Source organism: Trachinotus anak, unplaced genomic scaffold (genome assembly GCF_046630095.1).
Source record: "Trachinotus anak isolate AG129_WGS33_773 ecotype Australia unplaced genomic scaffold, CSIRO_AGI_Tana_v1 ptg000032l, whole genome shotgun sequence".
NCBI lineage: Eukaryota > Metazoa > Chordata > Actinopteri > Carangiformes > Carangidae > Trachinotus > Trachinotus anak.
Window position 1 is genome coordinate 19,611,075 of NW_027273883.1, and position 23,169 is coordinate 19,634,243.

Sequence of the window (23,169 nt, forward strand, 5' to 3'; positions counted from 1 at the left end):
AGACTGTAAAAAGGTCAGAGGGTTGTGATCCATATAAACCACAAGAGGCACTCCCCTAGTCATACATACACCTCGAAATGCTGCAAAGCCCAAATGAGTCCCAGTGCTTCCTTCTCTATTACCGAGTAATTAGGCTGATTGTGGTTAGACGGATTGGTTTCACACACCCCTGGTCATTCCCCTGCAGTAAGACAGCACCTGCTCCCACTTGGCTGGCATCTACCTGTAGCATAAATGCTCAGTTGAAACGTGAAGCTGCTAAAACAGGGGAGGCGCACAACACAGACTTCACATTATCAAAGGCATGCTGACATTCAGATGACCCAACAGATTTTGCCCTGGCCTTCAGCAACACAGTTACAGAAAACAGTAGAAAAGTTTTTACAGAAACTTCTATAACACCCAACTAAACCCAAAAAATTCCTTTTTTTGTTGTAGGCTGCAGATACCTGTCAACTGCCATAGCCTTGACCTGGACTGGACTGGAGCCACACATCCTTACCCCACCACATGGCCCAGATATGTCAAAAGTCACTGTAAATTGCAAACAAATGTTTACCGCCAATGTAAAAAAAGAACAAAGGAACCTGGTGTACCAAAGGCAACACCCAGCACTGTGCATCAAAAAACAAAACCCAAACTGAAGGAGAGCACCTACAGCCAGGCCAGCATTACCACAATGTAGGATAAATGCACATGTCTATTTTTATCATTTACTTAAGATATAATGCATCAAACAAACAACCAAATCTTACATTGAAAATCAAACAGAGCAAAACACACAGCCAGTTGCCTAATGCCAAGGGGCTTTCGACCACACTGAACAATTCTCCAAATGCTTTAACTGAATTGTGTGGCACAAATGAAAACAAAAAGGACAAGACCCCATTTTGTTATTACCTGGCCCAGTAGGCCATGACAAATATGGGAAAGGACACAAAATGCCAATAAATAAAGCTGAGAACTAGATTCAGGTAATCCAGAACTGTCTGAATACTGCTATTAGCTCCACGCCAAAGACAACATGGGTAGATGCAGTAACTGACAGAGCACACAAACAAGGGGCCAACACATGTCTCAGTGAATGTACATACTCAAACAGTACACATAGCCTACAGCAGAACAAGAACAACAAGCTTAACAATGTCAAGTCAAATCAATTTTATCTATATAACCCTATATCACAAATGAAAAAATACAACAACTATTGTTACATTCCTTCAGAGCCTTGACTACATATGTTATGAGTCTTGACAGACATGGACATAAAGTGCAACTAGACTGTCGGCAGAGGCGTTCAACCACAAGGCGGTAATTCTAGTTACTTTTAAAAGACTCCACCAAATTAACTTTTTCTTTTGCTCAAAATAAAGCTCCCACATCACTGCGGTACTTTCACCAACAAAAGCTGGGCTTTATAACAATATCAGCACTAATGAAAGCTGATATTGCATTACTCATCTGCATTGCAGACTTACAAAATAGCACTCCTCTAGTTTTCACAAGTTTCAACAATAATCAGACGGCTGAATAAGCAAATTGAATTTACAAGTGGTTTCAAGTAAATTCAGAGCGAACGCATACAGCTGACAAAGAGCAGAAGTTTTTAAGGAATCACAGACATCTAGTCTGCAATTATGCTCAAATTATTTGACCTCAGTGTTACTTGCATAGATCTGTAAATGCTTTGAGATCTTGTTTCCAATAATTAAAGAGTTTTGTTAAAATTAGGGAATACAACTTCAAAATGGGTGAGTTAATTAACTGAATTTAAATAAGACATCCTGTTTTCGTTATGATTTTGACGGTGCTGGCTCAGTTTAACTGATATTTTTACCCCTTTCCGTGTGCTTCTCTTTCCATACATGAAAAAAAAAAGACTGCAAAAGCTCAGCCAGTTAATTAGAGTCCATAGACTTCAGATCTGACCATCCCAGATGTCTGAACACATTCTGACTGCTCACTTTTTGACAATGTTAGGATGCTGAGTTTGGTATGTTGGGGCTGATTCAGAGTGGAGTGGAGTGTCAGGATGCTGCAAAAAGGACTGAGGGAAAGTTTCTTCAAAGCCATGGCAGTGTCTGACAGGCTGGGTACATGCTGCCAGGTCAAATATAGGTTGGAGCTCTATGAAATCCCTGAGGGTCGAGAGCAATTGTCGTCATGGAAAAGTCTCTTCCTCCTTATGTAGTTCTGCTGCAGAAATACGTAATAATACTGAGATTTCATGTGGAACATGGATCACCAAATCAGGATCAAGTTAGGTTTATTACTGTATGAGTGGCAGCAATGCCCTCATTTGCGTACAAATAAATAAATCCATCATAATTTCTCTCTCACCATGCAAGGCACATACTGAACTACTGAAATCTAACTAACAAACAGGCAATTGTTGCACGATAAACCGTTAAATTATTTGTAATATAGAGTATGGAAACAATGTTCTTATATATGGAGTGTATAGATGCCTGAGATCTCACTGTCGCAGTCTCCACTTCAAAGTGGAATATGATCAAGGCAATAGGAGTGAAGCAACTGTAAACTAGAGTAAAGAAAATGAAGCCATTGTGAAAGACAACAGGCAGTCCAAGGACAGATGGATGTCTCATCTGTGAAAAGGCCATGCAGCCATTTGCTGTCAGATGCTCCCTGTCAAAACTGGGCAGAGAAGATTTGAGTTTGGGTCTTTTCTTCCCTGACAGAATGTATTCAAACAGAAAAAATGGATTTCACATAAGCCATGACACAGAACAGAACAATAACAGAACAATAACTGACAGTGGCATTTCACTGCTGTTATGGCTCTAACAAGAGGAACCACTGCTACCACCATCCTGTGGTCAAATGTCATCCTGTTCCTCTCTCGACTTCATGACACAGCCTTCTTGATTAATAATCTCAAATATGGAAGTTCATAGAGCATCATTAGCTCAGTGCTACTGCTGCATGGAAAATAAATTATCTTTTGATTTACTCAATTCGTTGGTACTCCTGTAAGAATTGTATGTACAATAATGTATAATGTAAATATATAATGGATATGGTGTACATGAAAAATATACATAAACAAATTGTATTATGGTTATGTAAATTATGTATTGTATTTTTCCTTATAATATACATGCAGGGACGTAGGGAAAGATCTCAGGACCAATCGGCTTTGTATTCAAACACTTATAACTTCCCCACATGATCACCAGTGAATTGTCTGTGCTATTGTTTTCTCATGCACAGAGTGATGATGCCAAACCTTGTGGCAGTTGAATTAAAAGGCCCCGAAAACCTATTTTCTCAGTCTCTCTTATTTTGAGCGATGGAGACAAACATTAACAAAGAGCCTTATTGTTAGAGGTAGATCAGTTCTGCTTGTTTCATGTGAGAGAATCTGGTGTTGTTTTCTCAGGGTCAATTAAATGTAATCAAACCTACCTAGTTTTTGCTTATTTAACTTTAAATGGAAATAACAAAAGTCTTTTTTCCTGAACTTTGGCTGTTGAATATTTAATGTTACATAATACTAAAGATCTGACACAATGTGTTATTAACTTTAACCCCCAATGTCCAATGACTGTTCAAAACCTGCCACATTACAGATCACCGAGAAGCTTAAACATGGAATTAGTCAGAGATACTGCATATAACACTCTAAGAAAACCACAAGTATTATTTTTTCTTTGGTAAAAAGTAAAAATTACTAATAATAATAATAATAAATCACATGGCATCTTAGCATGCAGTACTACAATTTCGCCCTGATGGTTGTGCTAAAAAAACACATTATGACTCATCCAGTGAGGAGCTAGATTATTGTTAGCAATGTTCATTGCGATATAACTATTCTAAATCACTGTGTAAAAGACCCAGAAGATCATGGCAGTAGATAAAACATCAGGTGATCACCAAAATGATTAGGAATTATCCCACTGGAACAATGAATTTCCACAGTTAACTGCATGGCATCTTGACTAGATGTTTTAGAGATATCTTGACTGGACTAAATATTGGACAGACTGATAAAGAGGTGGACAGATGTAGGGGCTGACAGAGCAATTACCTGCATGAACAGGGCAAAAGCACTGCAATGCTCCATCTGATTCAGAATTTAGCATAATGATTTATTACTCCATGAGGAAAAGCAATTTTTACGCTAAGCATTATATGTTTTCAATGCACCCTCAAAACTCCTTTAAGCTGCCTTAGACATTTAACATGTATGCAACAGACTACACTACATTTTTTGTGTGCTTCTCCCTAGTTGGACTGGAGGTCAGCATCAGGACCAGGAAGAAAGGAAGGATAAATGCACTAATGACAAGGACAATGCTGGTCTGCAGCATAGCAGAGGATGAAAGCCAGTGCAGCTTTTGATATACATTTGTACCAACAGTATGTGCCAATTGTGATGTAACAAAAGCAATGCACCTACAGCATCTGAGTGAAAAATTATGGATTAAAATTTTGGCCCCTGGAACAATTATGTTTTTTCCTGTATGTACAATAAGCCACATAGAGATACAGTGTTCACACACTGATTCTCCAGTAGCATATATGGCACCTTTTATTGGTCATGTCATGAGCACAGCTACAAAATATGTATATTCAAATCAACACATTCCTGTCCAGATATGTAAAGGACATGTTAAGGAAGTGAAGTTTTTACAGAAAAGGTGTAACTTGCTGAAGATACAAGCCTACTTTTGCACCTACTTACCGTATTTCATATGTATATATAATTCTGTCTTGTGGTATATCATATAGTTTTAAACATTTTTCTCAGCTTTTTTTTCACTTGCTACTTTAATACAATTGGGAATATTTCACTAGACGAAAATGGTCCTGTATATGTACAATATTTTCTTCCAGTAGCTAAAAGTATTTAGAAGCACCACCACTCAGTCTTGGAATTTTTTACCCCAATGCCATGTGCTTAGGAACAGGGAAAGGACAAAAACAAGACTAACTTCAGTCACACCCAACCAAATCTTTCTTTCCTGTATAACCCAGTGAGTTCTTACAATTCTGTGAATGTTACTGGGTCTGGGGCCAAAGTATGAGCCAAGAGGAATCCTGTGTCCTTGTGTATGATTTAAAGGACTGCCATAATACATGGCACCCTCATTTAAATAAGACTGGGAGGAGATAACACATGTTCTTAAAATGTTGCTCTGGTCCAAGGAGGCGGTTCAACGAATAGAGCCAAACAGAAGTGGCTGCAAAATGCAGGGACAGATGGGGTCATTCATCAAATAGACTCCGACATCTGAAGAGAAAGTAGCTGCCTCCACACTCCCCACTTTATGCATTATGTTGCATACAAGCACCATAATACACAGCTATTATCTACAGTAAACAGGTAGAATAAGTCTGTTTTACTGCATTAGTGATTTGGACATGTAAATTACTTTAAAAATCTGATGAATTATCCACAAAAAGAGTGTAAGCTGAGGTGTTCATGAAACCCAGAATGCAGCTGTGCAGCTGTGTTTTTGCCCTTTTGACCTGAACTGGGTGGGAGGATGTCCAAAAACACGCACATCCAGTGATCCTTGACATCAAAATTGCATGTCACCCCTTAATAGCTACTCACACACCACTTCTGGTGCCTCTCCTCCAGGCATAGTCAAGTTCACAGTTAGTCACAAAAACACTGAATGGAGCCACAGAAAGAAAAAATAACTAAATACATACAGAAATAAACCTGTACTTAGACCTGTCACTTAGCTGACACAAATCCCTGGCATGCACAGCCACTAGTTTTCTCTGAGTGCTGTTTAATGGACAACTTAAGCCGTCTTCTTTGAGAAGGCGCTGCAGGCAACACTGTGGCACATTAACATCAGCAGAAGACCATGTGATTATTCCTCGCAGGACAAATGTGCTCAATCATATGCTTAGATAGCATCATATGTGGCACACTTTCCCCACCCTTTTAGTTTAATGCTGAAATGAGTTCCACTTCCTGCAGAGCATGCATGATAATAAATCCGAACTGTCAGCATTCTATGATTTATAATATAGTCCTTAACTGAGTGGTTGTATATCATTGCCCAAACATTTAATTGACAAGCTGAAATGTCACATATTAATTCATGACTCATAACTGCAGCTTTCTTTCTCCTCCATGTGTCTCTCAAAATGTTGCAGTATACATATTCTGATCCTTTTCAATGTGTGTCATGTATTTCACACAGGTGGAATCTAAAGAACATACTGTCACCAATCTGTCGATGACGGACAGAGCACTGAATCTGAATGGTTTATTGATTGTATTTGCCTTAATGTGTCTAGGTTTAAACTGTAGAACTGTACATATTGTACAAATGTACCACTTAATATCACAACCTTGTAGCATGTCATGCACAATAAAAAAATGTATTTTCCAGATGCTTCTTGCTGTGTGAAATGACTTTGTTAATGTTCTGCATGAAGCCACTGAGATATGTTTTTGGTTTGTCCAAGAAAACAATGGGTGTGCAAAAATGCTGTTCAGTAGTTCTGGCCCGCTGAATAAATATTAAATGTGCTGTTTCAGTGATGAAGCTGAATTACTCACTCACAAGCTGCAGTGATCAAAGGCGGTCCCCTCTGTTGTGTTTCAGGGTTTTCTTTTCTCTAGATTTTCCTGAGGGGAATTTTTGGAGAGCGTAGGAGGTTTTTATGACTGCCGTGATTGAGGATTTGAGAGCCGATGAAATTACAATAATGCGCTGTGTGTTTTTAAAACCGCACTCATGTCCCTCATAAGGCTCATCCTCCATGCAGCGGAGCACATTACCAGTTTCAGTTTGATGTCTTAAGGATATGCCTTCTGGGAAAAGTGATGTTCTATGGTGAAGAATACCGTATGTGACAGATGTGATTGGCTGGTCAAAAGCATCTTTTTCAAAGAAAAGGCAAAAGAAAAATCTGTTTGTGTGCAGCCGCTAATTTCACATTAGTCTGAATCTGGTTCCTTAAGGAGTTTGTCACAAGGCGTTAGAAGCTAATTTAGAAAATTTCCACAATTAATTGCTAGAGACAGGGGGGCTATTAAGTTGGACACCCTGTGAGCAATTAGATCGAAGTTGTCATGTGCCGAGAAGAGCTTTAGTGTCACACCGGGTTGGTAAAGTATATCAAGGTCATTTGGATCTGGCTGGCTTTTGTAATTCCCCTCCATACCTGGGATCTGCATCTCCAGGAATGAGTGGATAAAGAGCCATGAACAGGTAGCATTTATTTTTTGTGTTTTCACATTGTGTTCTACATGTTTTGAAATACATTGTTATCATGTGTTATGACCTAATCAAGCATTAGTCTAAAGCTGTAAACCTTGCTGTGTTTTGACATTATTTATAGAAGGATTTAATGTGTATTGTCATCATCATAAGCATGTATGTACTCAGAAATAAAGCAATGTCTCTGCAGTACTATAAAAAAAGATCCCTCATACTATCTGTCACGCACAGTAATGTTCTGATTAGTACATGTGGGACTGAAAAATGTCAGTGATGAAGTTGAGATGCAGTGGCTGTATATGTATACAATGTATACAACTGATTAAAATGTCATGTGCATTGACAGTGCGGATGATATGACATGAACACAGTCTCTAGGGAGGATTTGTACAAACAAGCCACAAAGACAAGTTTTTAGATCAGAGAGTTGATTGAGTGGGAGACAATTGGTTCAAAGATGCTCTGGGGTATTTCTACTGGAATCAGTAAATTAAAGGAATAGTTAGACATTTTGACAAATGCACTTTTTCAGTTTTTTTTTGGCAGGCAGATTATAAGATTGATACCACTGTAATATATGTATGTTAAATATGAAGCTCCAGCCAGGACCTGGTTAGCTTTATCATAAAGACCAGTAAATCTTAAACTCACTGATTAACAATCTATACCAAAACCCAAGTTGTGTTTTTGGTAAGTTAAGTATCGGACTATTTCTAGGCTTAATACAGAACTTTGCTGGTGTCTCTGCTAGTTGCCTGGCAACTTGACAGTGAGAAATAAATATGAGAGTTCTCGTCTCATCTAACTCTCAGCAAGAAAGAGAACAAAATGGCACACTGTTCTTCTAAGGTTCTTTTGGGAAACCTTTACTTTAAGTTCAGAAATAAATAAAAGCAATACATAAAGTACTTTGCCATCATTTAGACACAAAAAGTAAAGTGTTGGCGCTTTCAAAAATAATGATTAATTTTGATTATTATTATTACTGATCATGCAGTGGCTTCAGAATGTATCATCATCTTTTGCACACCATGTTGTAGATTTAATCTTGCCAATCAATCTAAATTCAATAACCCATAATAACAAATTGAAAACATGTTTTTAGAAGTTTTGCAAATGTATTAAAAATCAGAACTCTCTTATTTACAGCTTTCAGACCCTTAATTCAGAACTTTGTAAAAGCCCCCCTGGCAGCAATTACAACTTCGAGTCTTCTTGGGTAAGTCTCTACAAGATTTGCACACCTGGATTTGGGCTGTTTACTCCATTCTTCCTGGCAGATCCTCTCAAACTCCATCAGATTGGATGCATTCATCGTTCCCTCAATTCTGACCTGTATCCCTGTCCCTGGTCTTAAGAAGCCCCCCCATAAGACAATTCTGCCACCACCATGCTTTACCATAGGGATGGTATTGGCCAAGTGATGAGCATTTGCCAAACATAGTGTTTGTTGAAAAAGAGCTGACTCTGCCCCTTCCAGTGGATGGCATCCATGTTCAGGGACCAGTCCAGTTTACTATCCAGGTGCACACCTAGGTATATGTAAGTGTGCACCACCTCAATGTCTTTCCCTTTAACTTTGAATTACTGAAGGGTTGGCCTAGACCTGCGAAAGTCAATGATCATCTCCTTGGTCTTGGGGGTGTTCAGAAGGAGGCACTTCTTCTCGCTCCATTCACTGAGGGCCATCGTTAGATCCCTGTACTCTCCTTCGTACCCATTCCCGATACACGCCACAATAGCTGTGTCATGCAAGTATTTCTGGATGTGGCAAGACTCAGAGTTGTATTTAAAGTACGCTGTATACAGGGTGAACAGGAACAGAGCCAGAACAGTCCCCTGAGGAGCCCCAGTGTTGCTCACCACTGTCCCTGAGACACAATTATCCAACCTGACATGCTGTGGTCATCTTGTGAGGTAATCCACAGTCCAGGATGTGAAGGAGGGATCCATCTCCCATCCCCTCTAGCTGTGACTGCCTTTCTAAACATTGTCCAGTCAATTCAGTTTACAACAGGTGGACATGACCACAGTTTGGAGTGCCACAGTTTCATTTTCATTCACATTCAGTTTTTCATTTTTAACAAATTGGCTAGAATTTCTCAAAACCAAATTTCACTGTTTCATTATGGGTGTTTGAGGATAGATTCTTGAGCAACAAAATGTTAAATTTGATCAATTTATCATTTTGAACACTTTGTGAAGCCACTGCAGTACTTTACGACTGATTGTATGTTTGTGATTGTTTTCATGCTGCAGAATGAATTTGGGACTGATCAGATACCTCCTTGACGGTACTGTGTGAGGAATCCAAATATCGAAAGTGTCTATAATATTTGCATTGTACTTTATGCATCTGAAAATTAACATTATTCTAATTAAATGTATAATATTCCAGTAATGTCAGGGACTCAGTGGGAGTATCCTACTACACTATGGATCCTGCTAACGATTTATGATGAGAACTGCTAGATAATTAATCATTTCGCTGGAATCTACAAAACCTTCCCTGTGTTCAGCCTCAATGACAGTAAACCTGCCCCTCCACCAGAGACACACACACACACTGTTGCCCTCTCTGTTGCTCCTATGATCGTGTTGATAGTGATCATTGACCTTAGTATAATAATCAATTCATATCAACCAGACTTCCTCAGTCTACTGTAGGCTATTTCCCAAAGCCCATGTGATTTAAATACGGGTAAAAAATTTATTTTGCCGAAATGATTATGGAGGAATTTACATTATTCATCCACTTTAAGATTAAAAGGAGTGCATTAAACTGTATAACTTATCTGGGTCCTGCTCTCTGAAACCACAGAATCTTAAATCCCAGTCTATTTTTCAAGACATAACCTGTACATGAATTTCACTGTTATGAAAATTGAAAATGCTGCCAGTGCGTGCATCATTAGGAACCTGGGCTCTTAAAAATCTGGCAGATCATTAGGTGGTTTGGGGTTTGATTTCTTTTTTTTAAAACGTGTAGAAGAAAATGTTGAGCTACATTAATAAAAAATGGTTTTTAGTCCTGAGACAACAGAGACATGAAATTCAGATATTTCTTTGGGGTTTTCCTTTCTCAACAGCTTCCCATCTGTATCAAGAACAGCCCACCACCCTGAGGACATCCGGCCAGTGGGAGCAGAGTGGTTGAAAATGGCTCATTAGTGAAAGACTGGAATATGCAGAGTGAGAAAGGCTAGTTAGTCAACTGACAATCCAGCATATTAGAGCCAAAAGATCCATGAAAGCAAACACAACTCATTATGCTTCGACACGCGCCACAGAAGAAAACCAACAACTTCACCGACTTGTGCCTCTCTCGGTACACACAAGACATTATGCTAAGCAGGATAGGAAGTGAAACACTCTGCCTGTTAGGATTCTATCAACAGTGCTCCTGCAGATCAATAAAAGTTCCTGTTGTTTCGTGCTGGTGAGGAAACTACTGTTATGAACAAATTCCTCAAGCACTAGCATCTATCATGCAATGTGTCAATACTGCTGGCTGGTGAGGTTGTAGGGTGTGATTTCATGGTACACATTCATCCCCTTGATGAAAGTGGAGGAATACCACAGGGTATCGAGACATCAGAGGCAGCCAGGAACATCCCTTCATTGTACCCGCGCATGCACCTCTCCAAATTGATTTCCTCTAGCAGGCACATGTCTACGCCACAAGACCACAAATGCCTCCCTCAACAGGACAGTGAAATCAGCTTACTGCCCTAACCTGCTCAGTCACCAGATCTCAATTGAGCATTTGTAGGGATGACATGGTGCAAATTGCAGCAGAAGCCTGCCGCTGAACACAGGAGAGGTTCCTCAAGGGATTCTCTGACACAGAAACCAGAGCTTTAATGAAGCTGTGCTGCTCTCAAAGCAAATAGGAGGTCAAGTCAGTGTTTAGATGGTGTTACTATTAGTGTATTACACCGGGCGTAAACCCATACTGAACAAACACCCTGAGCCTATTTGGCATCTTGGCCTAGCACCAGCTTATATTACATCATTACCCTATGGGTAAAATCTGCTTGATGAAGCTTCGGAGAAACTTCAATGGAAAATCCTTCTGGCAAATATTTCTAAGCCATACACAAATCCCCGGCTTAGACTTTAAAGTATATGCTAAACCTGGGTCTGAAATCAAACCAGTCCTTGCCAGTCAAGTGCATGTTGTTTGATTTTTATGGGGTTTCTTCATACTTTTTTTATTGAGTGTTCTGTGATCTCCGTTGCAGATCATCTTTGCTTTGATTGCTGCAATTAGCTTCATTCTAGTTCATTACATAATATCCTGAGAAACTACCACCTCCTCATGTTGCCAAGTCTGTGGCAGGTATCCATCTCTTTCAATCCAGTCTGTGAAAACGTGATGTTAGGAGGCCAAATATTTGCCCCTTTTCTGTAATTACTGATACTCTTCTTTGTTCTAATTTATTTGAACGTTCAATTTTAAATGAAGTAACAAAGCTAACATCAACAAACTCTTTCATTAACAAACTCTTTTTAGGTATACATGTCATGATAAATTCTGCTCTTTGTGCAAAAACAGGGTCATGTTTCCCTCAAGTGCTTAAAGGTTCATATCGTACATGTATAAAATAGTCTTATTTTTTGCAGCTCTTCGTGTACCAGGCAGCCCATCTGTGGTCAAATTGCCTACTTGGAAGATTTGCAAAAAAAACCCCAAAAAAACCAAAAAAAAAAACTGTAATACATCTTAGATGCAAAGTAAAGTGCATTCAAATGTCATTTCAATCTGTGGAACAGCTCTTCACTTTTTTGAGTACATTTAAGCTATTTGTAAGCACTGATAGTGACAGAGAGAGTGGCAGGCTAAATGAGGCTTAGATCACAGTGGAGACAAGGGAAGCTCAGAGTAGCTAATGCAGCGGTTTTACTGCTCTTGTATGTGTGGATGGATGATGTGCCTGATGGAAAGTCAAACTGCACAACAATTTCACTTCTTTTAAAATGTTTTTTTTTAAAGTTGAGACTGAATTTCTGTGCAAACCAGATGGAAGTTATAACAAGGATTACTGGCTGCAATGCACTGCTATAGGCAGTTTTTAAAGATCTACAGTGTCACTTAAACAGAGATAATATCAGTCCTAAGCTTATTTTGCTAAACCAAGCAGTGGCCATTAAGTAGAAAACTCATTAAAAAAAACTCTAAAGGTGCAACAGAAAGAAGAAGCAGATTGATAAAACAACTACAACTCTCTGCCTAGTATGCTACAACAGCTTTCCTTACATTGCAATGGCAGAGTTTCATAATGGATGCAAAATCGAGCAATGACATTTTCTTTTTCAATAAAAAAAATAGCAACATTAAAGTTCATGATTTTATATTTTATATATAAATTAAGGATTTATACATTGCTGATAAAGAAAAAATACAAAATCTTTTTTGATCTTACATGACATTTACATGTGGAATCTTACACAACATATTCAATAACTTACAAATGTTTTATTTTCATAAAAAATATATCTCTTTACAAAAGTTTTGTAATATGTACATATTCATATACACAGGATCTTGAATGGGTTAACAATTGGGTGGTACATTTAAAAGCATTCTACTCTACTCTGGAGTCTGATGTGAGACTGACTTGCTGTATACTGCGGTTTTTACCAGATGCATTTCTTTTCTCATCCATAAGAAATACGAACTCGCAAAATATATTACATATCGATAACACAAGACATCTTGCCAAAGAATGCCATCAAGTATCAAAACTGTATAAATGTACAAAATGTCACAGCAATGACAGGAATCAACATAGTGGTACAAAGTACTATAGCAGCAATTGCTATACTCAATCGCATTTTGCCAACATGCACAGGTATGAAACTGTGAGCTGCTTTTCAAGCGCACCCCTTCCTAGATAAACCATCAGAGCTGACATCACTCAGCTAAATCCTCCCAAACTGTGCAGATAGATTACACTGATGTACAGTTTTACTAATGCAATAAATGTTATGTCTTTCTTAAAAACATATGCCCATACAGTATTCAAGGCACTGCAATGATGTACAAATGTGATGAGTGTCAAATTCAGTTTTCATTTTTAAAACATGGATGGAATTGGATGATAGTACAATAAGGTGGTGGCTCATGTTTAAGTGTGCAAATTTTTTCATGTGTACTGTACATTTGTTGGCAGAAGCTGATGGTTCAGTAAGACACTGAAATAACCACTTGAATCAGTCGGCGTCAACAAAATAGGCCAAGGTCTGTATTCATTAAGTGTCTCAGAGTAGGAGTATGGATCAAGATTTTACTGACTAAGGCACGGTTTCCCAAGAGAATTAAAGAACAACAAACATTGCTAAGTTTATGAAAACCAAAGATGAAGTGGAAGTTGCACTTGTTTGATCTTGGAATTACTCTTCCATAAGGCAGACACATGTCTAAATTGTTATCAACATAAAACAAGACAAGATTCATCTGATGTCAGACTGCCAACTGACATATGTTTGCACTTTGATTTAACAACATCCCGGCTTAAATAAACTTATGGGAAACCTGGCCAGCTGTAGATACTGTGCACTGCAGGTGTTCTTAACCTTGTCATATAACCTGAAATAATTAAGCAAGGAACTCCTACTTTGAGATTCTTGATTTATACATGCTCAAGGCTGGGGGTTAATTCACTCCACATTTGGTTTATTTGGGACACAAATAGACTAAAAAATAAACCAGTTTTCACAACTCTTTCAATAACTTAAGGACAGGTAAGATAGATGGATTATTTGAGAACGGCCAAGATAGTAAAGTCTCATACTTAAAGAACATTTCTGTCAAAAACAAATTCATTGCACACAGCTAAACCTTATGATTTGTATCTCCTGTGAAGAAAATGTACTCTTTTGTTGTCTGAGAAACTGCACTGTAACAGTAAAAGCCCTAGCACTCCCAATGGCCTTTGAAAAATTGTACTGCAATTCAGTAATTAAATCCCTGGCCATAGATTTTGCCAGTAGGAGGTACCATCCAATTGAGAGGTATAATTGACCATATAACTTTGAACACACTACTGCAACGATGCTATTGAAAGAGGCATTTTCTTTTTCATTTCTTCATCGCCTCTCACACACACCCCACAGCTTGGAAAACAGACTCAGAAGATTACGTTGATCAACACACAGTTGAGAGGCTCTTCACCTCCAAAAGAAAAAATAACTTTCATCCGGATGAAAGTGAGACTAAGACAAAAAACAACAGAAGGGTCTAGATCTGGTCTGTTATCTTGGCAAAAAAGAAGTTTAAATTTTTCATTTGGCATTGTGAAGTAACCCCTCTCTATTTATACTAGAGAGCATAAAATACTCTATTTTATCTATATGCCAGAGGCTCTTTTAATTCATGAAGCCAACACTCACAGAGTGTAAAGAACACTTCTCTTCACCGAACAACGGGAAGATCTAGAAACGTGTGGGACCTCCCCTCTTTCTGTCTTTACTCGTTTACCTTTTCTATATGATCAGCTGCAACTGTAGGTGTTGCTGAAAGTGTGCTTTATGTTTCTGAGCAATTCTGTGTCCTTTTTGTATGTCATCAGAAACAGGGAAAATATAAATATGTCTATATATATATATATATATATATATATACACACACATATACATATATATATATATATATTCATGTAAAGCAAACAAGGAGAAATTGTATTATCCGTCTGTGTGTTTCTCCCTCCTTCTGTCCTTCTCTCATAGTCAGTAGACATCAAACCATGGTGCAGATGGTGTTGAGATTGGGGTCAAAGCGGACAACTTTCCCCTCAGCAGCTTTTGTGTTTGTGTTGTACATGGGATTCTCAAAAGTAGCCTGTCCGTTGTTGTTCTCGTGGACAGAACATCCTGTGTACTGCGCTTTATCTGTTTTCCTGAGGAAAAATGGGAGTTAGATTAAATTAGTTGAGAGACAATATCCCAATTATTTACCCTCCTTCCAATTCAATAAACATGTTTCCATTATCTTGGTGTGGACAGCTGAACGTTAATTATTGTTGAAAAGAGCAGTCAGAGAGGAGTCCTATGCCAGTTCACTGGGAACGATAATAATGAGTGTAAAATTTACATGTGACAGGCTCTACGTGTATGTACTGTTCTGAGAGATGACAAAATCCCTCCATCTATACTTCATAACACATTCACACTGTACAGTACATTGAGCACATTACATATTATATCAAAGCAGTTCTCATCTAATACCTGATGTCTGCTGCTGTGTAATGTGGCTTGGATGGTAATATGTTGACTAATATTGCATCATGCTTTGAAGCCTCTCACAAGTAAGCTACTGTATCCATTGAGGAACCTTACTGCAGTTATGCAGGCTGTGGAAGTGGGCCACAGTGTGCTATCTACCTCATCTTGATGTGCATCTCCTTTGGCTGCCACTCTACAAACATCTACATGAATCTGTGTTTCTGAAACTTTTTCAACATCAGATCTGTTGGTAAATAACTTCAAAACTCAACCTGGGACTCAGACTCATGAAAATGTACTTCTTTCTTTTTCATATGGAGTCTAAACAGATTGAGACTACAGCAGAACTAAATTTGGGCTCCAAGCTAGTATGTAAGACACCAGTATACACTACATACCGCTGTTTGTAGAGATAAAAACCGAGGCCTGCAAAGATGAGGGCAAAGAAAGGCACAAGGATAGCAATAGCAACAGAACTGCTGTTGGTGGAGCCATTGGTTTCAGGGTCACTGAGTGTAACATTCTCTCTCACACTCAAACCTGAAAAAAAATAAGGAAAATAGTCATTGTACATTATGTGTGCACAAAGAAAATATTCAGATTAACAAAGTGGCATGAACACAAACACTGGGGAAAACAAATGGAAAAATAGAAAGATACTTATCATCTGCTGGTGATGATAATGTTGAGGATGGTGGTGATGATGATGAAGAAGAGAATGATTATCACAATAAGGATAAGTTGGAGACGCCGCAGCCAGTCAGTAAAGACGACAATCATAATGATCATACTGATAGTGATCACTGTAACCATGATAATCTTGTTGAAGACAATCATGAGATGATGACAGAAACGTTGAGCAAAAAGAAATGAAGGATGATGATGTGTGAGGGGATAATCCACGATGCTGTGTGACTGTGTAAATAGGTGGTTGACAGGAGGTATGAGGGGCAACACACCGTAAATGTGTTAATCCTGTCAAATACAGAGCAAATATTATGCAGCTTTGTCGTCTGAGTTTTAGAGTTTTAAATCTTTTTAAACTGGGTTATAAATTGAGAATTGCCACTGAACCCAGACTAATTGCAGTACTACTGCCATGTTAACAGGAGATGGTAATGGAGAGAACCCTAACATCTCTTTTGGGTCTCAGTTTGTATTTTAAAAATGCTTCAAACTTAAATTTCTTAATGTCTTAAAATTCCCTGTATTCTTATAAATGCCCCCACCCCACATGTTTAGGACATGTAAAAATTTGTTTGTTTTGACTAATAATTAATATCTGATAAGGTTATTTAGAAAATATATTCAATCACCTTATTAAAAGATCTTATTTTGTCACCTGAATTAAAAAATTCTCAATTTTTGCCAATGTAAATATTATCTATTTCAAAAGTTAAACTGCTGGGCAGAAGATGTCTCCTACTCTCCTGCTGTTCTCACCTTATGTGTGCTGACCATTTCAATTTTCAATATCACAATATTGGAGTTTGAACTAGAATTGAATGGAAGAACTGGCTGTCAAATTAGTTGTGATGTCATGAAATCATGCTCATATATACACATTAATCTCAGATTTTAGAGGAGAAGAGAAAACTTTCCCTCTCAGCAGATGAATGTGACAACAGCCTCCTAGTGTCAAACTTTAAAAGGCAGTTTCTTTACTTCTATTGTGACAATCTTAAGATGGAAGATGAGAAGAAGTAACCAGTTGCTATGGTGCTCATTGTCTGACATCTGAAAAGACACATACCAAGTCTCTGTAGTCCAAACTGTCCATAGTCTTTACCCTGTATGAAGCCTTGGAATACACAGCTGCCACCCTCAGGCTCAGCTGAAACCTGGTGGAAAAAAACATAACAAAGAACTCAAGAAACAGTTCGTTTTGTTTTAACTGCATGATAAAATGGGATTTTTCTTGACACCTTAGAGAGTGCTGCATCTATTCCACACCACATCAAAAACTCAATATATGCTGTATTTAGTATGACAGTCAACACATTCTGTCATGCTACGTTCAAAAATAACACCTTTGTTTTTTGAAACCCTGCTCTAGAAGCTGTACAGTGTGCTATCAATAGCTCAGCAGTGTGCAGTCACCTGTCACACGTTGTTATTTAGTGGACCTTGAAGTTTTTTTTTTTACAGGAGGAACTTCAATTCCACCAAAAAATGTTCTGCAGTCATTCCAGTTCCTTTAGATGTCAGGCGTGTGTCTGAGCTTATTCAGCAAATTGTCAATGTGAGAATGCTGAAATGGTTCATACAGAGCGCCTGGTGCATCTGATCTACAGCCAGTGTAAATATGTAAATAAAAACTGACAATAAGCCAGGAAATTACTATTTGGCTTGTTGTCACAGTTTCTTCTCATGTACTGTGATTTTTTTTCTCTGTTGGCATGGAAAAAAGAATGGAAAAAAAAAAACTAATAATGAAGAAACATTGGCTTGATTCAGCCCAAGGAAGCTTTATTATTGGCTGTCAAATAGTTATACCCCATTGCCTGTAATATTATACTTGTCTGTCAGACTGAACAAGAAATACGTAATTATATCAAATAAAAGAGAGTCACAGCTCTTGGCTACTCTAAAAGATCACTGCCAAGCTGCGTCCAGTCCGTATGTATACTCACAAATCCGTCCATTGCCCAGGTCTCATCAGTAATCCTACTCAAGGAGCTGTGGGCAAGCGCTCTCATCTGGTACAGCAGGAGCATTAACCGTGCCTCCTGGCGTTTGTACACTCCTAAAAGGTAGAGGACAAGAGGCAAGAAGAGAATGACATGAATGAAGAGATGAGGCAATATGTGTAGGAGAATGATGAAGGGAAGAGAAGAGAAGAGAAGAGAAGAGAAGAGAAGAGAAGAGAAGAGAAGAGAAGAGAAGAGAAGAGAAGAGAAGAGAAGAGAAGAGCTGGGGGAGGAGACAAGAGGCTCTTGAGTGGGCAGTTAGTCAGTCAGTCAGCACAGACTAATACATCCGTCTTTAGAGCCAATAGTTAATTTCCACTCTCATGCATGAGATCATTCGGTGATTGACTGATTGACATGAGGCACCCTCAGAATAAATGGAAGTGACACACAGAGGCAGTGAGAGGAGGAGAGGAGAGGCGGAGGGGAGGAAGCAGAAGACAGATAATTTATAGATGACTCACCAGAGAGCAGAAACTCCATGCTATTGTCGCTTAAAGTTACATTGACTTTTCCCGTTGTGACATTAAAGCTTGTGACTGTCAAAGTCATTGGCTGTTTCTGGCCCTTGTAATCATAGGAACCCTTCCAGACAAAGTCAGGGGCAAAGACATCGTCAGGAACTTCAGGAAAAGAAAATAAAGGAAAACTCATTAAATAATGCCATTAAAATAATACCATAAATTAACTGAAAGAAAGCATTAAAGTATGAAAATGTAGAAGTTATCATTCTTATCAACCAGAAGTATCTAATATGTCATTTTTAAGCAACATTAAATTAATATTATGTTTTCAATGCAAGCTGAATACACCCACGCTGCAAAATGGTAATTAGATATGCAGTGGAATCAACATATCAAACAGCTGATAACAATCTTTTCATTCAATTTCATTTCATTCCATCTCAGTTAATGATAATTAAACACATTCTGAGACAGATAACTCCGGACTCACTCTGTGAACTCTGCAGAACTTTTTAATAGTTATACACTCATAAAACTTTATATAGCTCTGTTATTACAGCACACTCATTATCTGCTGGGGCTTGTTTACTTGACAATTATAAGTCAATTATCAGTGCAAAAAGGTGACTGTATTTAGGACCAACAAATAAACCTAATAATAGTCAGAATGATTACCTAGTATTCACTAGACATTTTCAGTAATTGTTGGCACAACAGGTTAATTTTTATGAGGTGAAAAGGCGACTTAGAGGCCCTATAACATTATTTTGCATACGAATGACACTGCTTATATTGTAGCTTATTACTCATTCTGATTAAGAAAAATACTGTATTACCCACACTGCCTGTTACAGTCACCGTCCTGGGTAAATTTGAATGTTTTACCTGGAACACTGGCTGATAGTTCACAGAGGAATATGCTAAAGACTTGGTGACTCTATATTTGTATGTCATATTAAGTACCTTCAGAAACAGATGAACAGACTATATATACTATATAGCCATGCTAACAGTACTCTTGTGCTGTACTTTGGGCTTTATGCTATGTCATCATGCTAACATGCTCACAACAACAATGCTAACATAAATACCATTATCTGTTAATAATTCTTGGTAGTAATTACAGTTAATTATCTTTTTGTGGTAATTATGTTATGGTCATAATACACCCCAGAATCCAGGCCAAAAATTTTGGTCATATGATAATTATTGTCCTATACTGTATCTAAGAAATGTCAACTTTGAGGTACAGTACCAAGACTGAAAAACATGACTGCTATGATTTTGAGATATACACAGATTTAGCTACTGCATATGAAACTAAACCTACTTGATAGGTACAGAGCTGCACTTCCAACTCTGAGCACATACAGAATCCACAAAATGTACCTACAGCTGATGCTAGTGCTAAAGAACAGACAGATGCGAGACTGCAGACTGGCTATCTGTTGAACAGCTTGTGCAACTCAGAACTCACCATTCAGTTTTGGGCTTGGTGTCCCTGGTACGGGTTTGACAGTTTTCTCATGTGATTTGGATCCGACTGCAGAAGAACATAAATATGTATATCACAAAGATGTACTGACACACAGCAAGGCTTAACAGCTGGAGGATGTTGCCAAAGTAAACACTTCTCAACTGTAACATGCTGCCTGCATTAAATTTTTCCTCACTTTGCTAAAATCTGTAGTGGTGCAGTTCTAACATAAACATTTACAAATCAACACATTGCTGAAAAGAATCTTGACAGGCACATAGCAATTAGTCGACAGTAAAGTGAAATAGTGGATTTATAAAAAATAGCTGTTTATTTGATCAGTGAGCAAGTTAAATGGGAGGGGAATTTTAAATACTAAAAACAAAACAACTAAAAACAAGTATACACTCCTCTAAATGCCCCTACCTTCAACCCTCATGCGCATGAACAATCCTGCTCATCTTTTACTCCATCCCCCACCTCCCCGCCATCTTTTCTATCATCTTGCCCCTGCAGACCTCCAGCAACCACGTACCTCTGCAGACAGGCACCTTGCCAGTCCAGCTGCCATCAGAGCGGCAGACACGGTGCTCTGAACCCCCGGAGAGGAAATAACCTGGCTGACAGGTGTACACCAGGGTGTAACCGTAAGAAGGAAGGTCTAGACCCACAACATTAGCATTGGCTGGGCTCCGCGGCTGCTTGCAGGAGTGAGCTGGAGAGCAAAGAGAGGGCAGACACGTTAGTACACACACAACACATACAAATGAAGCCCCACACGCACACATAGACCAATGTACACACACACAGATACATACACGCGTGCGTGTGCACACACACTCACACACACACACACACACAGATATACAGATAGACAGGAAGATAATTAGGCACTAAGTGAGAGAGAGCGAGAGAGATGTGGGAAAGGGTCTGAAAAAAAAGAGGACAAAAAGGAAGCACAAATGTTTTACAATTTAATTGATTCCAGGAAGCTATTAGGGAACATACTGAGGCTCTAATATGTCTAGTTTCTTTTCTGATATGCATATAGACACTTGTGGCTCAGGAGATGCTGTTTAATTTTGGATTGAGGTAGCATGCAAAATGAAGAGGACTTAAATCATGTCAAACCAATAACTGTGTCAGTTGTTAACAGTTAACATTTAACCATAGCCTTGGATTGTAAACCATCAGGTATCTCATATTATAATTCTGTGCCACTTCAACAGAAAGGTCTGGCTAAACCCAATGTAGTTCTAAAAAACATTAGGGGATGTTTTTGTATTTCTTGAACTATTCAAAATTTTCAAATGGGGCCAAACTAGACCAAGCTCATTTGTGTCCTCACAAGACATTGTTGGAGTGATTGTTATTGTAAATTATCACAAGGATGTGCATATAGTTTGCAAGGCCACAGACACTCATGGACACTGTAAGGAAGCAGAATGCTGACCGAATAGAAATAATGAATAAAATAACTGGTCAGTAGGAGGCCATATGCAGCGCATTTCCTGGATGTCACCAGAAACCAGCAAACACCCACTACTGTGATTCACTTTTGACTTTCTTCACTTTGACTTTCTGAGCTTGTGAAATTATTCCGTCTCAAAGAAAAAAAATAAAAAATAGGAAGCTAGTTACATGCTGATTTAGGAGAGTGTTGAAAAGCTTAGTTTACAAGCTTTAATTGAATCAGAAACTAGGGACAAAAGCTCTTATGCTGTGTTGCCAAAACACTGGCCTCTTTTAGACCATATTAATTTTTTTCATTTTCTCATGAGTGGGAGTATACTTAGTTTAATTTTTCACACCAACAATCTCTCTACAAAACAAACATTTATTCCAATCACCTTCCACCACCAAAACACTGAGGGGTTGAATATTCAGGCTTGGCGTCAACAATATTGTGAAAATAGTGTGTGTGAAAGAGTATGTTGCCAGCTGTCAAATAGGAGACAGCTGCAAGTGAGTCACAGTACCAAATCAGTACTTCGTGGCATATTAATGATATTAGTGGCAATACGGTATGGAAGGGATGCCACTATGAAACTCTGTTTTTGGGCTTTATGAAAGATATTCCCCTTGTTGGATATTACATCTATGTGTGTCTGATGACATTAATTTGTCACTGCTCTAGAAGGTAATACAGGTGCATCAAGGTGAACGTTGAGTGCTGAAATCTAGCATGATGCTCATCTTAATCGTCTTGTATGCAGTTACACAGGGACTATAACAATTTAGTATACATTAAGAAAGACTGATGAAGATAGCTCAAGGACAAGTGTATAAATCAACTGTTTGTGCCACCCTGAACTTTTTTAATGACTTCATAAATCTGGCATCAATAGGACCTATTTACACTGCCAGAAAGAAGAAGTAGAAGAAAAACTGCCTCATCTTGTAAGTTTTAGATAAATAAATAAATACATAAATAATTAAATAAACTCCCTTCTCACTGCCTAAGCACAAGTCTACGCAACCCATTTAAAATGACAAACTGTCAGCACATGTCCAGGGTGGTTGTAGAGTTTGTAGACCATGAATAGTGAAGATGCTTACAAGGCCAATGAATTGTTGTATCAAAGACATGTCATATCCCTCACCAAGTTCTGTTGACAATGCCGTGTATTTACACTTCAAACAGCACAGCAGGCTTTACTCCTGAGATTACAAGTCCTCAAAAGGCACTTTCAGTTTTTCTCTCGCACAACAACATGTAACATTCTTAGTTCAAAGTTGGTACCTCTGGTAGACAGAGTGCATTATTTGGGGGCCAACAAAGACAGCCCTGCTCAAGGTGGTAGGCCAGCTTCAGGCTGCAACAGCAGGTGATGGTGATGAGGATGAAGTTGAATTTGAAATGTTACAATGTTTTTCTTATAGCTCTTTTCAGGTGATCATGTTAGCATGTCTTGCTGTACAAAATTACACATTCTTAAAAAGTAGAGGCAGCTGGTCAGAGCTCAGCAGGTTTTGACATTAAAACAAGGCTTAGTTTGACTGCTTTGGCAGTGTCTGCTAACCACATTTTGAGATTATGTCTGGTTTGTACTTTAGGTAGACAAGGAATTTGGGGATTTGGGGTGTGTGCTTTT

General features: G+C 38.5%; 1 protein-coding gene across 9 annotated transcripts in view; it reads right to left on the reverse strand.

Moving 5' to 3' along the window:
• Positions 1-12,539: 12,539 nt before the first annotated feature.
• Positions 12,540-23,169, reverse strand: part of LOC139612730 (CUB and sushi domain-containing protein 3-like) — a 223,133-nt gene continuing 212,503 nt past the window's right edge. For 5 of the 9 annotated variants that reach the window (XM_071468639.1, XM_071468635.1, XM_071468631.1 and 2 more), the window contains 7 exons: positions 20,610-20,789; positions 20,075-20,140; positions 18,598-18,756; positions 18,077-18,189; positions 17,197-17,284; positions 15,842-15,983; positions 12,540-15,118 (listed from right to left, as the gene is read on the reverse strand). In XM_071468639.1, the coding sequence (XP_071324740.1) occupies positions 14,959-15,118; positions 15,842-15,983; positions 17,197-17,284; positions 18,077-18,189; positions 18,598-18,756; positions 20,075-20,140; positions 20,610-20,789 (908 nt within the window). In that variant the 3' untranslated portion in view covers positions 12,540-14,958. Of the gene's footprint in view, positions 15,119-15,841; positions 16,419-17,196; positions 17,285-18,076; positions 18,190-18,597; positions 18,757-20,074; positions 20,141-20,609; positions 20,790-23,169 lie in introns of those variants that run through there. The other 4 variants (XM_071468634.1, XM_071468632.1, XM_071468638.1 and 1 more) reach the window with 4 other exon arrangements.